Below are 21,444 nucleotides of genomic sequence, written 5' to 3'. Positions count from 1 at the left end.
CTTCAGCATCCACAAACTACCAATTTTTGATTCATCCACAAATGTATCAATCATTTCTTACATTCACATCCAAGTCATTAATATACATCACAAACAGCAAAGTTTCCAGCACTGATCCTTGTGATGCACCACTTGCCATAAACTTTCAAATGAAAAACATCCATTCCCTATCCTCTATTTCCCATCTCCAAGCCAATTTTAGATCTGAAAAAGGTTCCCGACATGAAACATCACTTATCCATGTTCTCCAAGGATGCTGCCTTCCCGCTGTTGGTCCAGCATTTTGTTCCTTTCTTTGGTAAACCAGCCATCTGCAGTTGATTGTTTTTACAATTTTACATCCGATTAGTTAGCCCTTCTTTGATTCCATGTGCCTTAACCTCTGGAACACCGTACAATATCAGACGCAGAGAAATGCCTAACTACAGTCCGGGTAGGTAAAATCTATTACTCTTCCTTATCAATGTCCTTGGTTTCCATCTGAAAAACTCAATCAAATTAGTGTTAGTAGTTCCCCCTTAGAAATCTTGTCTTTCCAAATTAACATAAATCTGCCCCATAGCATTTCTCCAAGAATATCCAACACCTCCTCCTTCTTGATTTCTACATGCCCTAGAATATAAGCATTCCCATTGATTTCATTATCCTCCATGTCATTCTCTTTGGCGAATACCAATGAGAAGTACTCATTTAGTACCTCACTCGCTTCCTCTGGCTCCAGATATTAATTCCATCCTTTGTCATTGAATGGTCTATCTTTCACTCTAATTGCCTTCATTTTTAATGTAGAAATAACATGTTTGGGGATTTTCCTTAATCCTAGTCTCCATGGATATTTCATAGCCCCTATTTAGCCTCTTATTTTGGAACATTTTAGAGCAACAAGCTAGGATTTCAGCAGATGAGGAACCACAGATTTGGAAACTCTTCTTACGTACACAGAAACAAGATGAATTTTGGCGTGGCCATTTTGAAATAGGTTAATTTATAAAGAAATCATCTTGTTCTCAAAATATAGACTAATTGTATGCATTCAGACAGCACACAACAAAACCATCTTAGATCAAAGCAAATGCCAAGATTTTGGATGAGGCTGGAACATTCAAGTAGAATTAGTATATGTAAACATAAAAAAAAATGAAAGACAATTCAGCGGCTGTGTTTAAACATGTTTTTTTAAGAAAAAAAATTGGGATACTTAAATTTTGTTTCCATAATTACTACAGACATATTAAAATTTTATAACAAATGAAGGAGAAAAATTAAGATTTTTTTAATTAGAAGATTGGAGAAGATTAAGGACTGTATTAATATTCTTTTAAAACCACAACCAGGTAAAATACTATGAAAAGAAACAAATGTACAAGTGAGGCTATTCAAACTAAAATCAAAAACAGAATTTGGAACACAGCAGAATGATTTTTTACACAAATTAAATACTCTCCCAAAGTTCTGATTGAATAACAAATCATGTCAAGTCATAAATATAACACATCATAATCATAATAAATCATAAAAATTGTTGGTTGTAGACAAACTGAGTAAAAGGACAAGGTAATTTCATGGTATTGGAACTACTGTTCTGAGCATGCCCCACTCTGGATTAGAAGTAGCCAATGGCCTGTTGCCATCTTATGATTTCAATATAATTTTATGCAGAAGAACAAAATGTAGCAAACCTAAACAATTTTAGCGAGCTTGTGTGCATCGCATGTACTCCAAAAAATATGGAGGAAAACAGAATAGGTCTAATGCATAAAATGTAATTTTTTAACCTTTATAAATACCCCATAATGCACTATCAACAGGAGCAACATATAGTTTTAATTAACACTAGACCAAGTGGACCATTGAGCCCATTCCTCGTAGGGTTTCCACAGTGACCTTGGAAAATCGCGTTTTTTCTTAAAAATAAATTGATTAAAATAAAAAATTGAATCTCAGTGAAATAAAGATCCGATGTAAAATAAAGATGGATCCGAGGTCCTTTCCAAAAATAGGCTGTCCGCCGGGCGGGGAGTGTCTCCCGGGGCCGTGGGCGGGGGGGACGACAGGGAAGGGGAGAGGGTGCCACTCACCTCGGTCCCATGGCACCAGCGCTGCAACCAGAGCGAGCCATGGACCCAAAGCCTCTCCTGTATTGCTCCAGCATCCTCACCCCCCCCCCCCCAACTCACCAAATCAATCCCTCTTATCCCCCCTCCTCCCTCCCGCTCCATCCTCCCGATGTAGTCAGGTGATTATCCAGGGCACTGGGCTCAGGCAGGAGCGGGGACTCGACGACGCCGTCGGTTGAAGCGTGTGCTGGAGAAGACGGGGGTGAACGATGAGACGACGTGGACGACGACCATCTTCCTCCTGCTCTCCCCGGGGCCCGTTGCGGGTGAAGGGGGAGAGGAAAGGGGAGAGGGAGCCACTCACCCTGGCCCCGGGTGACCATCGTGGTGGCCAGCAGCAGGAGAGCGGCCGTCCTGCCAGCGGCCATCTTTTTTCGCCTTCTATCTGGCGCCGCGCTGCACCACGGGAGGAAGTTCAGGTGCGGGGCATGCCGGGATGGGCGGTGGTCCTCCCGCTGGTCCTCGGGGGGGGGGAGGGGAGGGTGCGCATTCGTTAAAGTCAGTTTATTGGCCGCGATTCCCTTGCCCCCCTCCCTCATTAGCTGGCACACGTGAGGGTCCCATTGTGACGTCACATGCTGAGGATCGTAATAAAATCAGTTTAAAAGGTAATTATTTAAGTTATAAAGCATGGCCAGGACAATGGTGATTAGGGTGGTGCTAAAATTGTAGCACTATTGTAGCGCTATCGTGTGACGGGGGCACACATACATGGCTGATAATATATATACATCATAACAAATATACATCATAACATCATAACAAATAACAAACAAACAGAGAGTGTTAGTAATATATAGATTACATGAAGTGCATGCCACACATTCTGAATTCAGTATATACTGGAAAAATACATAAATTTGAGAGAAACAAAAAAACTCTATGAAAACTTTGCAAGTGGGGACAGAAGTATAGAGTGGAATAAATGAATGACACAAAACTGAATACCATCAACATTTGTAAAAAATATTAATTGCAATGTACAGGTGACCTTCCATTATGGAAGAGTTGCGTTCCTACAAAGCAGCCTGTATTGTGATTTTCCAGAATACAAAGCTACGTCATCTATGCCTGCATTAAGAAATGTGACTTGAAATCAAAATGTTCATTTGTTTACTTTCTTTTCAATTAACTTTTTCAATTAACTTTTGCGAAAAATAAGTTTATTCCATTTCTCAAATGTTTTTGTAATGATTTGTAAATTTTGTAAGGGCTAATTTCCATTACTAGAATGGTAACCATTAAAGGTAACCCACTTTATTTGGTTGTTGCCTGTAGTGTTCTAATAAGAAATGATTAATATTTGTTATTCAATTTCACCTTTTGAGCACTGAAAATAACAATGCAAATATAAATTTGCTTTTTATTTAATATGTTTTCATATTATAAAAATATATATTCCTGATAAAGTATTTTCTGTTCATTTTTTAAAAATGTTTGTAAGAAAATCACATGTAATTCAATAAATTAACAATATTCTTCATTCCATTATCACTTAAATCAAATCTAGCATATTGTATTATTAATGTTGTGAACAAACTCCATCCAAAAGATAGAAATGTGCCTTTGCTTTGTGGGGGCACTTTTCAAACTTCTTGAGAACTAACAATGTGTAATCAACTTCAGGCTGAATTGAGCTGGATTCAATTTGTCATTTGGGCAAGCCTCCAGGCACTGCACATTGTTATCTGGCTGGATACAGAGGGATGATTGCCCTCCCACATTGTGTTTAACAAGTTGTAGTAAGGCCTAAGCAACAACTAGGCCTCAGGTGGTTTAGACCCGAGTCCGATTCCAAGTTACTCTGATAAGCCTTGCAGAATGAAAGACAGGAAATGAAACCATGGCTCGTGACAGAGTCTGTTCAGGCAGAGATGTGTGTTTCTTAAATGCTCATGTTTTTTCAGAGATGTTTAAAAGATGTTACAATTACTTTAAGTAATTAAAATGAAAATTACTCACCTTTTTATAAAATTATTAATGCAACACATTAAAACATTAATAATAAAAATCTTAGAAAGAAGTAAAATAAATAAAAATGTTTGACTGAAATTTCATCACGTACCTTTTACAGGGTCAATATCTCCATTCAGTCACATTTCCAAAGCCATGTGTAGCTGGTTTAGGAAGCTCAGCCAAGGTGGATTTCCTATTGCTGACATATGTCTCTCAACACTTCAGGTCTGCAAACTGTATGTCCTGTGCTCATTTACAAGGGACTGACTGACCTTGTAGCCAGCTCAATTTAACTCTTGTGTTTGACTGCAGGTGTCAACATAGGTTGAAAGGGCTACCCTTACTATCCAAAAGATAACCATCACCTTTGAACATAATTGTTACTTTGTATGGCTCATTTCAGATATAAACTTGTGATGATAAGGCATTTTGGAATAATTAGCTGCACCCCTTCACTCATTCATTACATAGTGTCTGTCAGAACCATTAAGGAGTTTGGAGCTTAATGTGTCCAAAAAGTCCACTAACAAAATGCTAATTAAATTTGTTCTTATTTTCAAAACTTAGAGCAAAGGAGAAGCAGAACAAACATATTCAAATCAGTACTCTAACCAGCACTCATCTGCTCCGGAAAGTATCTTCAGCATTTAGAATAATTATTGTGCAGCTGTGAGAAATATACCCAATAGCATTATATTTCTTGAGAAAAAGTGACACCTACCTGTATGACTTAGCTGTGATGTGCTGCGGCTACGCCTTGAGAGACCTACGATTGCTACCATTTTGGCGCCGATGCTCGATCTTCGTTTTTTGCCACCGGTGGCAACAGTGCCCACGGCTGTGTCGGATTGGCTGCCATCATTCTTCTCTATGCTGTACATATCTCCAATCACACTGGTGCTTTTCGTCATGTTCTTTCCTGAGGTTTCCATCTGTTTGCTTTGCAGTTTAGATGTAAAGACACTGTGAGCCGTTGATACAGATAAGTAAATTGACAGAAAAGACAGGGGAAAGGAGAGAGGAAGATACAAGAGGACAGGTTTCAACTAGAGGGACTGGGAAATGTGAGGACAAAGCAATTCAGCTCAAGGCATTGCAGAGTAAGAATAATGCATTTCTCTGATACCTTAAGGTGGCCTTGCAAGGCCTGAAATTAATTGAAGTGACAAACAAAATCAAATGAAAACTTTGCAGACACATGCAGCAGTTGATTTTACAGATTTTTTTTTCTCCAGTTTTTTCACAAATAGCTATAGACAAGAATTATAACCATTCATTTTGGATGTGCCATGAGCTAACTAAACCAGAAACTGAAAATTATTCTGCTATGCTGCCTCTAGTGCCCCTTGGGGCCCAGATTTATTGCTGGTTTTCTTTGGGACTGCAAAAGACCTGCCAATCAACAAGAATAATGTTCATGTATTATCCAGCATGATATAAAATTGAGGTACAGATGCAGAGGCCTTTATTATATTAAAACAAAATACTGAGAAAACATCAACTCTGAGGAATATCTACAATGACATAATCAAGATTCCAATATAATCAGATTAATGATTTGTTCAATTTTTTAAATGATGTTAATGAGATGATAGAGATTTCCAGTGTGTGGTGGAGACAGGCACATAAACCAAAAAAGTCTCAGGTTCTTTGACTCAACCCCTCTGGATTAAACAGATTTTCTTATGATACGGGTTTTTTGTTGTTTTCGTGCTCCTTTCCCACAACTCCTCATTCATTCTAGTCTTAAACATTGGCATTATCTGCACTTAAGCTAGTTTCTTCAGACATGGCATGCAACTTAACCTGGAGCTACGTTTTCATCACTTCACGCTCTCCAGCATCAAACTTGCTGATTTCGGCTTCCATAACATTATCCTTTACCACCTGTGCCTCATTTTCTGCAGAGATGTTCACTTCGGGCTTTATGACACATAAATCTGACTATTCTAAAGCTTTCTCAATTTGCCCATTACCTGGTAACCTTCCAAAACTTGATAACAAAACTGAAAACAAATTTAGGACGTTCATCCTGCCCATTGATTCACCCGAGTCTGATAATACTTTAGTTTTAATATGACCTTGCTCATTCCCATCTCCATAGCCTTGAGCTATATGACAATCCTGCAGAATCTCTTCATTCCTTTCATTCTGGTTTCTTCTTCTGTATCCCTGAAGTTCTTCATACCACTACAGACAAATTCAGCGGCTCTGGTCATAGGTTTTTAGTTTTAGAGATACAGCGTAGAAACAGGCCCTTCTGCCCATGAGTCCGTACTGACCAGCGATTCCCACACATTAACACTACCCTACACACACACTAGGGACAATTTTATATTTTTACCAAGCCAATTCACCTACAAACCTGTAGATCTTTGGAGGAAACCAAAGATCTTGGAGAAAACTCATGCAGGTCATGCGGAGAACGTACAAACTCTGTACAGACAGCACCCATAGTCAGGATCATACCTGGGTCTCTGGCACTGTAATGCAGTAGCTCTACTGCTATGCCACCATGCGCCCTAAGTTCTGGAATCCCATTCCTGAACTTCTCCATACTCTGCAGGTCTATTTTTTTTCTTCCCCTCTCCTTCAAGAAGTTGTTCTTGAAAACCTATCCCTAAACCTAGACCAATTGTTGATCAAGTTAGAGGGATCACATCCAGCTCCGTTTTACGAAAACACACCACAGTATGCGGTGTGTTATAACCACTGTAAATCACCAAGGAGATATGACAAATTAACCCACAAATCCATCAGTGTATTTCTCTCTGCTGGCCTGAGCTTTTACTCAGTAACCCATTTCTACATGCATAGTTGGATGTCCCATAACATATAGCTGTCCTTCTGTATAATTGGTTGCACAGCTACATGCAGCAATCACTGCCAATATGACGACTCCATATCTCGCAGTGGCACGATGCCACTTGCAGCATGGGACTCAATCTGTGCATTTGTCGGTTAGCAGGCAGGGTAGTGAGGTGTTTGTTGCTTTGCCATATAGAAAATATGTAACTTCTCCTTCCCTGTGCTTTACCTCAACTCCATGCTGGACTTGAGCAGCCCAGTGGCTCCCGGGATAGAGGTTCTTTTGAACTATTACACTTTTCTCATGATTCACAGCAGCAAAGAGCTGCAACCTCTGCAGGCAACTATCACCAGGAACCACACATGTAGATACTGTAATGCATAAATGATGGTGAGAACCACACTGGGTTTTTGTTTAAGGGGTCTTTGGCAATTTCCCTTTTTGTGAGACTTTAAATTGAATGCTGACGTTACACACATCATTTATTTCACACACCAAAAAGGGCAAACTCCAACTTATAGGCATTAGGCTATTAGAGCAGAAACACGCCATTGACCCAACTTATCCATGTAGATCAATCCTTCCTTTGTCCCGCCCCCCTGACATCAGTCTGAAGAAGGGTCTCGACCCGAAAAGTCACCCATTCCTTCTCTCCCGAGATGCTGCCTGACCTGCTGAGTTACTCCAGCATTTTGTGAATAAATCGATTTGTACCAGCATCTGCAGTTATTTTCTTATACTACATACAGATCAAGTTCCCTATACCAGTTAGTGTCATTTGCCTTTATTTGTATGATATTCAGGAAATCTCCAGGACCAGACAACGTTTTCCTCTCTACCCTGAAGCTCTGTGCCGAACAACTGGCACCAGTCTACACAGACATTTTCAATCGGTCCCTGCAAACCTGCACTGTCCATGCCTGCTTCAAAGTCTCCACTATTGTTCCCGTATCCAAAAAGCCAAGGATTACTGGTCTTTATGACTACAGGCCTGTCGCAATCACCTCTGTAATCATGAAGTTCCTTGAAAGACGTGCTGGCCCAACTGAAAAATATCACAAACCCCCTGCAGTTTGCATACCGGGCCAATAGATCAGTGGATGATGCAGTCAACCTAGGCCTGCACTTCATCCTCCAGCACCTAGACCGCAAGGGGACCTATGCAAGGATGTTGTTTGTGGATTTTAGCTCTGCATTCAATACCATTGTTCCAGAGCTACTACAATCCAAACTTTCCCAGTTAACTGTGCCTGAACCCCTCTGTCAATGGATCACCAACTTCCTGACAGACAGGAAGCAGCGTGAGGCTGGGAAAGCACATCTCAGACCGGCTGACCCTCAGCAAAGGAGCAACGCTAGGCTGTGTACTCTCCCCTCTCCTTTACTCTCTCTACACCAACGAATACACCTCCAAGGACTCCTCTGTCGAGCTTCTCAAGTTTGCGGACAACACAACCCTGATTGGATTGATCCAGGATGGGGAGGAATCTGCCTATAGACAGGAAGTGACACAGCTGGCGTCCTGGTGCCATTGCAACAACCTGGAGCTCAATGCTCTTAAGATGGTGGAATTGATTGTAGACTTTAGGAGAGGTCCCCCTCCCCCCACTCACTATCAACAACACCACAGTCACATCAGTGGAGTCATTTAAGTTCCTTGGAACCATCATCTCCAGGGACCTTAAATGGGAGGCCACCATCGACTCCACAGTCAAAAAGGCCTAACAGAGGATGTACTTCCTGCGGCAGCTAAGGAAACACAATCTGCCACAGGCAATGATGGACCAGTTTAATACTGCCATCATAGAATCTGTCCTCACCTTCTCCATCATGGTCTGGTTTGGCTCAGCCACCAAGCACGACATCTGGAGTCTGCAGCGCATTGTTCGACCAGCCGAGAAGGTTGGTGGCTGCACCCTTCCCCCCATCAACGAACTGCACACTGCAAGGGCCAGAAAGCGAGCAGGCAAGATCATCTCTGACCCCTCTCACCCTGGCCACAAACTCTTTGAAGCACTTCCATCTGGAAGGTGACTCCGGAGTGTCAAAGCCGCCAGACATAAAAACACCTTTTTTTCCACGAGCAGTAGCTCTACTCAATAGCCAAAGTTTGTAGCCTCCTTTTGCTCTGGTATTTTATTTCATTCTTCACATTTTAAAATTATAATGTTTTATTTTTAATTGTCTACTGTATATCGTGTTGTAACTTGCAAGCAAAGCACCAAGGCAAATCCTTGTATGTATACATACTTGGCGAATAAAATGTATTCAATTCAATTCAATTCAATTCTTCTAAACCATTCATGTCCAAATGTCTTTAAAACATTGCCCGTCCAAACCATGCCTGTCCAATTGTCTTTTAAACATTGGAATAGTATCCACCTTTACCACATCCACTAGCAGCTCGTTCCATAGAGCGACCATCCTATGTGTGAAAAAGATGCCCTCAGGTCATCTTTACTCTTAGCCCTCCCTCCTTAAATCTATGCCCTCTAGTTTTAATATCCCCTATCCTGCGGGGAAAAAACTGTGACCATTCATCTTGTCAAGGCCTCTCATGATTTTAGAAAGCTCTAGAAGGTCACTCCTCAGCCTCCTGTACTCCAGGAAATAATGCCCCAGCCTTTCCATATAACTCAAGCCCTTCAGTCCTGGTACTACTCGTGAATTCTTTCTGCACCTTTTCTAGCTTAATAACAATAGACAATAGACAATAGGTGCAGGAGGAGGCCATTCGGCCCTTCGAGCCAGCACCACCATTCAATGTGATCATGGCTGATCATTCTCAATCAGTACCCTGTTCCTGCCTTCTCCCCATGCCCCCTGACTCCGCCATCCTTAAGAGCTCTATCTAGCTCTCTCTTGAATGTATTCAGAGAATTGGCCTCCACTGCCTTCTGAGGTAGAGAATTCCACAGATTCACAACTCTCTGACTGAAAAGGTTTTTCCTCATCTCAGTTCTAAATGGCCTACCCCTTATTCTTAAACTGTGGCTGCTTGTTCTGGACTCCCCCAACATTGGGGCCTCTAACGTGTCCAATCCCTTAATAATCTTATACGTTTTCGATAAGATCTCCTCTCATCCTTCTAAATTCCAGTGTATACAAGCCTAGTCGCTCCAGTCTTTCAACATATGATAGTCCCGCCATTCCGGGAATTAACCTAGTAAACCTACACTGCATGCCCTCAATAGCAAGAATATCCTTCCTCAAATTTGGAGACCAAAACTGCACACAGTACTCCAGGTGCGGTCTCACTAGGGCCCTGTACAACTGCAGAAGGACCTCTTTGCTCAACTCCTCTTGTTATGAAGGCCAACATTCCATTTGCTTTCTTCACTGTCTGCTGTACCTGCATGCTTCCTTTCAGTGACTGATGCACTAGGACACCCAGATCTCGTTGTACGTCCCCTGTTCCTAACTTGACACCATTCAGATAATACTCTGCCTTCCTATTCTTACCACCAATGTGGATAACCTCACACTTATCCACATTAAACTGCATCTGCCATGCATCCGCCCACTCACACAACCTGTCCAAGTCACCCTGCAACCTCATAGCATCTTCCTCACAGTTCACACTACCACCCAGCTTTGTATCATCTGCAAATTTGCTAATGAAATTGAAATTTGCTAATAACATCCCTCTTGTAGCTGGGCAAGTAAAGCTGCACCTAATGCTCCAACTGTGGTCTCACCAATGAATTGAACAATTGTCACTGTATATTGACAAGAATCTACCTGCATTGCCCACTTACACCGAAAAAGAAAACAAATGGCAGTCCAAAATCTACTGTTCAGTTGTTCCCCAAGACCCCCAAAAATATTTTTTAAGCTATCTTGAAAGCAGTCTCAGCCCAGACATTTAAAGGCTAAGTCCTTTAGTTAATTTAATTTAGTTTAGTTTAGTTTATTGTCATGTGTACCGAGGTACAGTAAAAAAGCTTTTGTTGCGTGCTATTCAGTCAGTGGAAAGACGAAACATGATCATCAAGCCATCCACAGTGTACAGATCCAGGATAAAGGGATTGACATTTAATGTAAGTTAAGATAAAGTCCCATATTTTGATGGACAATTTGGTGACCTACAAGATATGCCCAGCATCTGCAGGTCTACTTCAGCACGAACCACAGCCCTTGAGAGAAAGGAGAAAGTGTTGAAAATTTGAGGGCAGTATTCCTGTCTGTTTAATTTCTTATTATCGCGTTCTTAATGCAAAGTGGCTTATCTAGAAGGGAGAAAAAAACCTCATAACTAGTTTTCTTATTCAAACACTTATGACTACTTGAAGTTTAACCTCTGAAACTTTCAATAAAATCTGACTTTAGATTCTCATAGTGTTATTTAATGTACACTAGAGTTGTAATGTGCATTTGCTGCACTTCCATTTGTGAAGATAACAAGGCTGACAGGCCATGGTTTTGATGCCAGTGGAGATGGATATTTATACCCCATATGAGGTCACTAGCAGAATTTAAAAAAAAGATGGTATAGAGTTTATGTATCAAATAAAACTATAAAATGCTGGAAACACTCAGCAAATCTGTCAGAGTTAGAAGAAAGCGAAACAGAGTTAATGGTTCAGGCTGGGGTGTCTGAAGGAGACTAGTCATAAGCTGAAGTCAATGTATCCAAGATGGGTTTTCATTTCAATTTCAATGATTCAGTTCCTACTCCATCAGGCAGGATCCCTGCAGCAGACAGTGAGGAAGGCCTCACGTGCAATGTAAAGACTGCTTCCAGATGAGTGGACTGCACATTCTGTGTGTCATGTATGCAAGGTTGAAAGTGACATCTGAGTATACTGGATGCCTCTGCTCTAATCAGGTTTCCCCTCATATTGGGCATTTGAAGCACGCAGCGCCAGAAGGAAAGAACTGATTTTTCCATAAGAATTGCTTAGGGAGAGGGGAGGGGAGAGGAAGGGAGGGGGAAGGGAGGGGAAGGGAGGGGAAGGGGGAGGAAGTGAGGAGGAAGTGAGGCATCTCCCTACTAGCTGTGTTTCCCTTTTTGCAGATGTTGTAACACTGAGCAGCTGGGACAAGCTGGAGCTGCTGATACAAGTCAGGGCCTTCTCTTTGAGGCCAAGACTGAGCTGCTGGAACAAGTCTGAAATTGCCAGATTTCCCTCTTCATTGCCAGGACTGAATTGCTGGGTCAAGTCTGAGACTGCTGGGACCTCCTCACGCCCAGAGATAGTGAGGTACAGCGCCCTCACATGGGGTGCAAAGGTTGAGCTGCCGGGGCAAGCCTGAGTCTGTCAACGTCACCTCTTTGAGACCAAGACTGAGTCTTGGGACAAACTTGAGGTTGCCAAGGCTTCCTCTTCAAGGCTAAGACTGAGCTACCAGTATAAGCCTAAGACCACCAGCATCTCCTCTTGAGGCAAGACTGTGCTGCCAGGACAAGCTTAAGATCACCAGCATTTCCTCGATGCAAGACTGAGCAGCCCGGGTAAGCTTGAGATGGCCACCTACTCCTCTTCAATGCCAAGGCTGGACCACCAGGACAAGCCCGATATATCCAGCACCTTTTTAAGGCCAGAATTGAGCTACTGGGACATGCCTGACATGGCAGCATCTCCTCACTTACCCACAGATGAAGAAAGATTGCGCCCACACACGGACTGATTCTTGCCACTATCGTCCTTCACTAGGAATAAAACTTTTCACATATTCATCCGCTCACAAGTGTGCCAGTGTAGTCGTTGTTGACCTGGTGTCTTTCCCAACACCTCACTGGTGGAGAATATGGGCATGACTTTACTGGGCTACTAGCATAATGGAAGAATTTTTAATGATTTGAGCGCATCGGAATGCCAATGTTCAAAGTATTTAATCCTTTCTATCAGAAATCCAAATGGCCAAACAAGTTCTTTGCGTCTTGAAGAAGAATCAATTGAGAATCTACTGGTAACTAGGCAGCCTCATGAAAGTAGATTGTATACTCCATACGTGGATAAAATGGAAAGATAGCAGTAGGACCAAGCCCAACACTTCTAAATAAACCTAAAGGAGGTTGTTCTTAAGGAAAATAAATGTACAGTTATAATTAATCAATTTACAGAAGGTAAATAGTGCACAAGGTGGTAGATTGAAGGCACTGCTTCAGATAACTTTTTTTACAAGTCCCAGGATCATCTCTGAGGGGAGCAGTATTTGATGATGCTTCCTCCCTAAAATGCCACTCTGATATGTGTTCACGGCAGATATGGCAGGAGGAGCTGAAGAGCAGAACCATGGAGAGCGCCTTCTTGCAGGAAAACACTGGCACCCTGGACAGCGGTCCGACTGAGCTGAGGCCACGGTCAGAGGAGCAACAGCTGCATCCAATTAGCTGTTATTAAATTAACTCACGTGCACCTCATCAACTCTATTCCTCAAAACCAAGGCAGTCCAATACACAACAGACAATAGACAATGGGAGCAGGAGTAGGCCATTCGGCCCATCAAGCCAGCACCGCCATTCAATGTGATCTTGGCTGATCATTCACAATCAGTACCCCGTTCCTGCTTTCTCCCCATACCCAGCCAGCCAGGAAGGAGAGAAAAAATACATCTCCATGACCTGTGCTTCACTTATTGCAGGCTTAAAAGTAAAGCTGAGCTGCTGGGACAAGCCCAAGACTGCCAACGTTTCCGCACCTGCCCACAGATGACAAGTAACTGCATCCCCACACAGAGTAGAAAGATTAAGCTGCCAGGACAAGCCTGAGACTGCCATCACTTCCTCACGAGGCAAGAGTGAGCTGCCAGGACAGGCACAGGATCACAAGAGACTCCTATTTGAGGACAAGCCTGAGACCACCAGTGTCTCCACATCGAGGCTAAGGCTGAGCCACTGGAGCAAGCTCAAGACCGCCAGTGCCTCCCCTTTGAATGCAAGACAGAACTGCTGGGACAAGCCTGGGATAAACAGCGCCTCCTCACTTGCCTGCAGACAATGAGGGGCTGTGCCATCACACAGTCCCAGACCTTTTTGCCATTATCGTTGTTTACTATAAATAGTCTTTTTCATGCAAGTTCACCCTACCAAGAGCGTGTTGGTATAGCAATTGTCAATCTGACTCAAACCCAACATCACAACAAGCATAGGATGTAAGAAAATGTCTAAATAAATGGACTGTTTGACAAGTGTTTTTTTTATAGCTGCGTTTCTTTGTTGACAGACAATTGCCACTATTCAGTGAATAAACAGCTCTCAGCAAATTGAAATAAATGGCACAATGCTATTCTGTCATTTCAGATCAACTGGATGAAGATTTTTTTGTTTAGAGATTGTTGAACTAGTTGTATAGGGCAATTCAAGTTATTGATGATGCAGTGCAATACCTGAAAATAATGGAAAGAATCAGAATAAACAAATGGAGGTGTGTGTTTCTGAATTGTATTTTGATTTTTGATTAGTACAGGTGTCAGAGATTATGGGAAGAAGGCAGGAGAATGGGGCTAGGAGAGTGAGATAGAGCAGACTTGATGGGCCGAATGACCTAATTCTAAACCTATTCCTTATGACCGTATGATTCAGTATTTACCAGTATTGGTGAGTTCATCTCTCATGAATATTGAAGTCCACACTGCCATCAATGATTACATTTGGATTGGGTCCATTGCTCCTATTCAGAAGAAAGTAATATGTTTTGGGCTGTAATGCAGCTTTCCAAATAGTTTGTTGATGAATAAAATGAAGGATACGTTGGCAGGCTGGTGAAATAATCAAAAACACTGACAATCTGCTAAGAAGTCAAATCTATCATGTGAGTCCCCATGAAATGCGTCATATTGAGACAATACAAAATATGGTGATGTTTAATTTCCACGCTTTGTTGGTTTGTCTCCAGGACAGCTTTATAAATTATTTTAATTGTTTCCATGGTAACACATTTTGTACCTCGTGAACTAGGTAATACTTCATGTCCAAATCAGTCGTCGAAAACAAAGGATTGGGACGTTTAATACTCACAGGAGGGCTCAGCAAAACCTCTCCTTAGGAAAACATTGGTTCCCCATTAATTCCTGATGAACAGATAGGATGTTAAACTTCTAAAACAGGAAATATTTTAATGATATTAGCATGCCCTCTTATTCAAGAAATGGGGAATTTCATTAAAATAGATGAATGTTGCTGGCAGTGCCTCTTTTAAACCTAACAAATCCGTTTGGTTTCACAGGTTTAAAACCCTGACCTCGGGTACTGTCTGTGTGGAGTTTACATGTGACCATTTGGGTTTCCTTCCACATCCCAAAGGCATGTAGATTTATAGATCAATTGGCCTCTGTAAATTACCCTGAATGTATACAGAGAACGAGTGTAAAAGAGTGATCAACAGTAAGTGTGGACTCGGTCGAAGGGCCTGTTTCCATGCTGTGTCTCTAAACTAAAATCCCACCAGATAAATGAAGATGAAGATTGTTGTCTCCTAAAATTGTGTTTTTTTGCAACGTGCCTCATGAGGCTTGAGGACATGTTCTAACTCCTCAAGAATTCAAGTCGGCCTTCAGCTGGCTCTCTGTCAATTGCCTCTCTTCAGCATATTCAACAACACCCTCCTAAGGCCTCACTTATTTGCTCCAAGTGGTCTATGCTCTCCACCACCAAGCCCTGATCTGTAGCACATCCATTACCCATCAGAGCAACTCGATCCCACCCACCCCCAACCTACTATGATGGATATGCAATCCATTGATTTACCTTACAATTGTAGGCTTTTCATTTGGTGGAAAACACCACACGACTTTTATAAGAAGAGTCCACACCTTTAAAATAGACAGCATGCACACGAATAAAGGTAAAACATCGTATAATGCAAGGAAAATGTTAACTAAATAATTTTAAAGTACAATTTATGATTAATACATTTTCATAAAATTTAGTCAGAAATGTAACTGGGATGAGCAGAGTACTTCTATAAATATAGTATCTATGTTAGCTCTGCCCAAGACTGCAGGAAATTGCAGAGAATTGTGTATGAAGGAACAACTGCACCTCATATTATGCTTGGGCACCTTACATCCCTGTGGTAAGAACATTGACTTCTCGAACTTCAAGTCACCCTTGCTTTCCCTCTCTCTCCATCCCTCTCCCTTCCTAGTTCTTTGACCAGTCTTACTGTCTCCGACTACATTTTCTCTGTTTGATTTGTTGTTACCTACTCCCAGCTAACAATGACCTATCCTCATTTTTCTTGATCTTCATTCCCATTGCCCTGTTTTCACATAATTCTTCCTTATCTTTCTATCTCCCTCCCCCCCCCGACGTCAGTTTGAAGAAGGGTCTCGACCTGAAATGTCACCACGTGCAGCCTACTAAAACTTTCAGCATGAGGAAATCAGCTTGGCCTCTCCTCAATATCGGTATCAGGTTAGTGTAGGTTGACGGGCAGCAAACTTAGAGAGTGGGTCTGATCTAGAATGATGTGGCTAATGGATCCATTGGTATAGAAAGTAACTAAAATGTGATTCTGGAATCGCATTACAATGCCGATGGCTACAGTGTTGCCAGGTCAAACCTGAACAAAGGTATAAAAAGGGCCAAAGACATCCACAGGCAACGGGTGGAAGACCACTTCAATACCACGGACACCAGCAGCATGTGGCAGGGTGTCAGGGACATCACTGACTACAAGGGCAGCCCTGCCTGTCCCCACAGCGATGTCACACTAACCAACGAGCTTAACACCTTCTTTGCCCGCTTTGAAACTGGCAACACCACCATGAGTGGAATAACCCCAGCCAAGGCAGAGGGACAGGTCTTAACATTGAGCACACAGGAAGTACAGCGCGCTCTGCAAAGGGTCAACCCACGCAAGGCTGCAGGCCCGGACAGAGTTCAAGGAAGGGTACTTAGGGACTGTGCCGAACAGCTGGCTGAGGTATTCACCAAGATCTTTAACCTGTCGTTATCTCTGGCTACGGTCCTCAAGTTCCTGAAGTCAGCTACCATAGTGCCGGTGCCGAAAAAAACAAAAATCACCAAACTGAACAACTACCGTCCGATTGCCCTAACTCCAATAATCATGAAGTGCTTTGCAAGGCTGGTCCTCCCACACATCAAATCCAGCATCCCTGCCTCACTGGACTCGCATCAATTTGCATACAGGGCAAACAGATCCACAGAGGATGCCATCTCTCTGGCTCTTCCCACTGTCCTGACTCACCTGGAGAGACAGGGCACGTACGTGATGATGCTATTCATAGACTATAGCTCCACCTTCAACACGGTCATCCCCACCAAGCTCACCGCCAAACTCCACCAGCTAGGCCTCAGCTCGTCGTTGTGCGACTGGATCCTGAATTTTCTGACGGAACGACCGCAGGCAGTGAGACTGGGCCCGCACTTGTCCTCCACTATCACCCTGAGTACCGGCATACCACAGGGCTGTGTTTTGAGCCCCATGCTCTACTCCCTATTCACACACGACTGTGTTCCTGCATTTGACACCAACACCAATGTCAAGTTTGCCGATGACACAACGGTGATCGGGCTGATCACCAACGGCTACAGAGCGTAGGTGCAGAACCTGGCGGACTGGTGCTCAGATAACGACCTGTCCCTCAACACCTCTAAGACCAATGAGCTGATCATCAATTTCCGTAGGTCATATAATGGGGAATACGCTCCGATCTTTATCAACGGGGACTGTGTGGAGAGAGTGTCGAGCTTCAGGTTTCTGGGCACACACATTTTGGAGGACCTCACATGGTCCACTAACACCGCTGCGCTGGTCAAGAAGGCACAGCAACGACTGTTCTACCTGAGAACACTGAAAAAGACTGGTCTGCCCCAACAGCTGCTGACGACCTTCTACCGCTACACCACAGAGAGCATCCTAATGCATGGCATCTCTGTGTGGTAATTCAGCTGCACGGAGGCAGAGAGGAGAGCTCTTCAGCGGGTAATCTACAGAGCTCAGAAGATTACCAGGACACAGCTACCAGCCTTGGAGGGCATCTACAATACACAATGTCTCAGGAAAGCCATCAGCATTCATAAAGACTCCTCACACCCCTACAATAGTCTGTTGGAACTTCTACCATCTGGCAGACGCTACAAGGCCTTCTACGCCCGCACCTCCAGACTCAGGAACAGCTTCATCCCCAGAGCCATAGCTGCTCTGAACCGGTCCTGCTGAGTCGGATGGTCACATCACACAGCGACCCGGCACAGACCTACTTGCACTTTATACTGTTTTAACTGTTTCTAATTTTGTTTCTCTGGGTTGTCTAAATTTCTGTTGATTAGCTAATTAATTTATTGCATCGAATGGAAGTCGCATTACCAATCTCGTTGTACTCCTGTACAATGACAATAAAGATATATTGTATTGTATTGTATTGTATTGTATCATGGGGCTCTGGTAAAACAAAATTCAATGGGAATCAGGAGAAAAACATTGAATAGCTAGAATCCTAACAAACAAATGAGGATTTTTGTGGTTATTTGCGATCAATTCATTCACCATTCATTAATCAACTTCCTTCCATAACAAGATCATAAGTGGGAAGAAGGGTCTCGACCCGAAACGTCACCCATTCCTTCTCTCCCGAGATGCTGCCCGACCTGCTGAGTTACTCCAGCACTTTGTGAATAAATACCTTCGATTTGTACCAGCATCTGTAGTTATTTTCTTATATCATAAGTGGGAATGTCTGCTGACATTACAAAACATTCAAACCCACTTGCAACTCCTGAAGTGAAGCAGCCCCATACGAGTATACAGCAATATCCACACCATATTCAGGCGAGGGTTGAGAACTCTTACATTTAAACTAGACTAGACACTGCCAAACAACGATCATCTTCAAAAATAGTGTCTAGCCACCTATTCCAACGTTAAATAGTATCACCATCTCTCACTATTAGAATCATAAAAGCCCCTAGAAACATAACTGGGTCAGCCACTGCAGCTGACATAGCTTCTGATATCAATTGCTATTAAAAAAAGGCTATGCCAAGAATCATCCTCTCATATCCCAAAGCCTTTCCACCATAATCAGTATTGTTTAAAAGATGAGAAATTAGAAAATGTACAGGAGCCAAGTAAATATCTAAGTAAATAAATTATTTAACACTAATTTTGAGCCAGCAAGGAAATCTTAAAAACACATTTAAACTGTTTTGTATTTTAGTATTATGAAATAGGAACTGCAGATGTTGGTTTACACAAATGGACACAAAGTGCTGGATTTCTGGGCAGCAATTCTGGAGAAAATGGACAGGTCATCATGTCAAGACCCTGCTGAATTAGTTTGGGATCAGTCTGAAGAAGGGTTCCTAGCCGAAAAGTCACCAACCCATGTTCTTTTAAATATTTTGTGCCAGAAAAGAAAAAAAACATAGATGCTGGAAATCTGAAATAAACAAAAAAATACTAGGGATAATCAGATAGCATCTGTGGAGACAGAAAGAATGAACATTTAAGGTTGACTTGTGAATTGTTTTTACCACTTGGGTCACTGTGGGCTCTTGCCAACCCCCACCCACCCACCACCGTCTCAGCCATGGAAGCTTGTCACAGGGAATGCAGACTCTTTTATTGCATCATTACTCTGTGCGCACAAGTTAAACCAGTCACAAGAAAGGTTCCCTGTTCTCTCATTATTTAATACAATTTTCTAGTTTGGCTCAGATTTCCATCATCTGCAGGTCCTTTAGAGTTTGCTTTTGCAGTGCAACCTGATTAAGTAGAAACAAATTCACAATATCTGCCGGAGGTTCTTTTAACGTGGAACTCCTTGATAGCAATCTCATATTTCCTCAGCTTTCCCTTAGTAAGATGCATTAATGATAAGATCTCTGATTCACATTTGTTGTAAATTGTCATTGTCCGTTAAATAACAAGAACTTTAGAGGTTGTAAAAAATTAGACTTTTGATTTGCAGATAATAAATAATATTCATATTTCTCTGCCATAAAAAATAATTCACTGTGAACATTTTTTGTTTTCATTAGCTTTCTGTTCATTGCAATATGAAGCATGTCTGTAACATTGAACAACAGCTGATGACATAAATTCTCAGGCAAAGCTTATCTTACGACAGGCCTGACAAACTTGCCTCAACAATCAAGCTCACACCTTGCAAGTAAACAAGGAAAAACTTGGCCATTAGTAGATGGAACAGCCCAACTTGTCCTATCCTTCTCGACCCACCACTACACTCTCAACATGTCCTATTTATGGGGGATTTCAAGCACTTAATCACACACATACAGATCTATTGGTGATTGATCAGGAGTTTAGTTTAGTGAAGCAAAGGAAGTCAACATTCTTTGTAAGATAATTAACGTTCGCCAAGTCTTACAGAAATTATCATAGTTTGAGTTTACGGTTTCAAACTCAATATGTTTTCAGACACATCTGCTTGCTGGCAGAAGTGGTTACAATGGTATCAGGTGTTCTGATGAAAAGAGATTGTTCGGTGAAAGTTCAAGTTATGTACATTGGCCATCTCATTGATCAAATCACTCACTGTGATGAAGATGGGATGACCAGCGAGCAGTGAGGTATGGACAATGGTTGGTGTGCTTGCGTCCACACATAGGACCTGTGTGCCTGAGCTCACATTAGCACTCACAGAACTGAGCCTGTGATACTAAAATTACTAAAATGCAGTTAGTGCTTACTGGACACTGAAGTCATGATAATAAGATAAAAGAACAAACTTGTACATGTCTTACACTAGATTAAAAAAAACAGTAAATCGTGAACAGTATTCAAGTTAACCCCTCAGTGTTCCTATCTAGAGCTTGTTATTGCTATCTTCAGTAACTTTAATATGGAAATAAGCCTAAGTATTAGGCTGCGGGTGGGCAAATGGGAATATCATTTGTCTTTATATTCATTTTGAATATTACTCGAAGGATTACAAAGTGATTAAAAATGAAGTCATACGTACCTAAAACAATATGGAATATACTGCACAGGGAAATCCCGTTCTGCCCAACAAGTCTATACTGGTGTTTATATGTGATGCAAGTCTCATTTGATTTATTTTCTCTCATCTCAATCTTTCAAAATAACTTTGCATTCCCTATGCACTCACAGGCTAATCTAGTTTATTTTAGGGAGTATCTTAGATGTATGTATCATTAACCTGCTGATTCACTTTCTAATCATTGTGAACAGTCTCTGCTTAATATCCAAAAGGAAGTGGATGAACTAGAACTGGTTACATTTCACACATCCACTCCCATTCATAATTTTAATTAATTCAATCATGTCTCTTCTATGTCAGAAGATTCCAATCTGTGCAATTATTCCCTGGTGATGAAAGATTATTTTTATTTATATGGCTTTTTAAAAATATATATAGTTACATAAGTCTAAAGCAATATGGCATAAATTCCAAATGAGCAATTTACACCCAGAGTTGATTAATTCATTGGGGGCAAAATGGTTTTTCATTTGAGTGAAAAATCTATAAACAGTTGTTGCAAGGAAACTAGGAATTTCTCAGTTGTCATTGGCGTACTTTGCACAATACATACTTAACACCAAAATTAATTTCCTTTGACATTTACATTATTGGCTGCAAAAGATATTTTAACAGATCATTTTCAAT

At 41.8% G+C, this 21,444-nt stretch overlaps 1 protein-coding gene across 30 annotated transcripts in view; it reads right to left on the bottom strand.

The window, feature by feature from the left end:
* The window catches only part of rims2a (regulating synaptic membrane exocytosis 2a), a 711,765-nt gene that overhangs the window by 107,651 nt on the left and 582,670 nt on the right, over window positions 1–21,444 (bottom strand). For all 30 annotated transcript variants that reach the window (XM_078397872.1, XM_078397861.1, XM_078397867.1 and 27 more), the window contains one exon: window positions 4,795–5,036. In XM_078397872.1, coding sequence (XP_078253998.1) covers window positions 4,795–5,036 — 242 coding nt within the window. The remainder of the gene's footprint in view (window positions 1–4,794; window positions 5,037–21,444) is intronic.

Source organism: Rhinoraja longicauda, chromosome 4 (genome assembly GCF_053455715.1).
Source record: "Rhinoraja longicauda isolate Sanriku21f chromosome 4, sRhiLon1.1, whole genome shotgun sequence".
NCBI lineage: Eukaryota > Metazoa > Chordata > Chondrichthyes > Rajiformes > Arhynchobatidae > Rhinoraja > Rhinoraja longicauda.
Note: the sequence above shows the minus strand (reverse complement) of the source record. Positions and strands in the feature narration are given on the sequence as shown.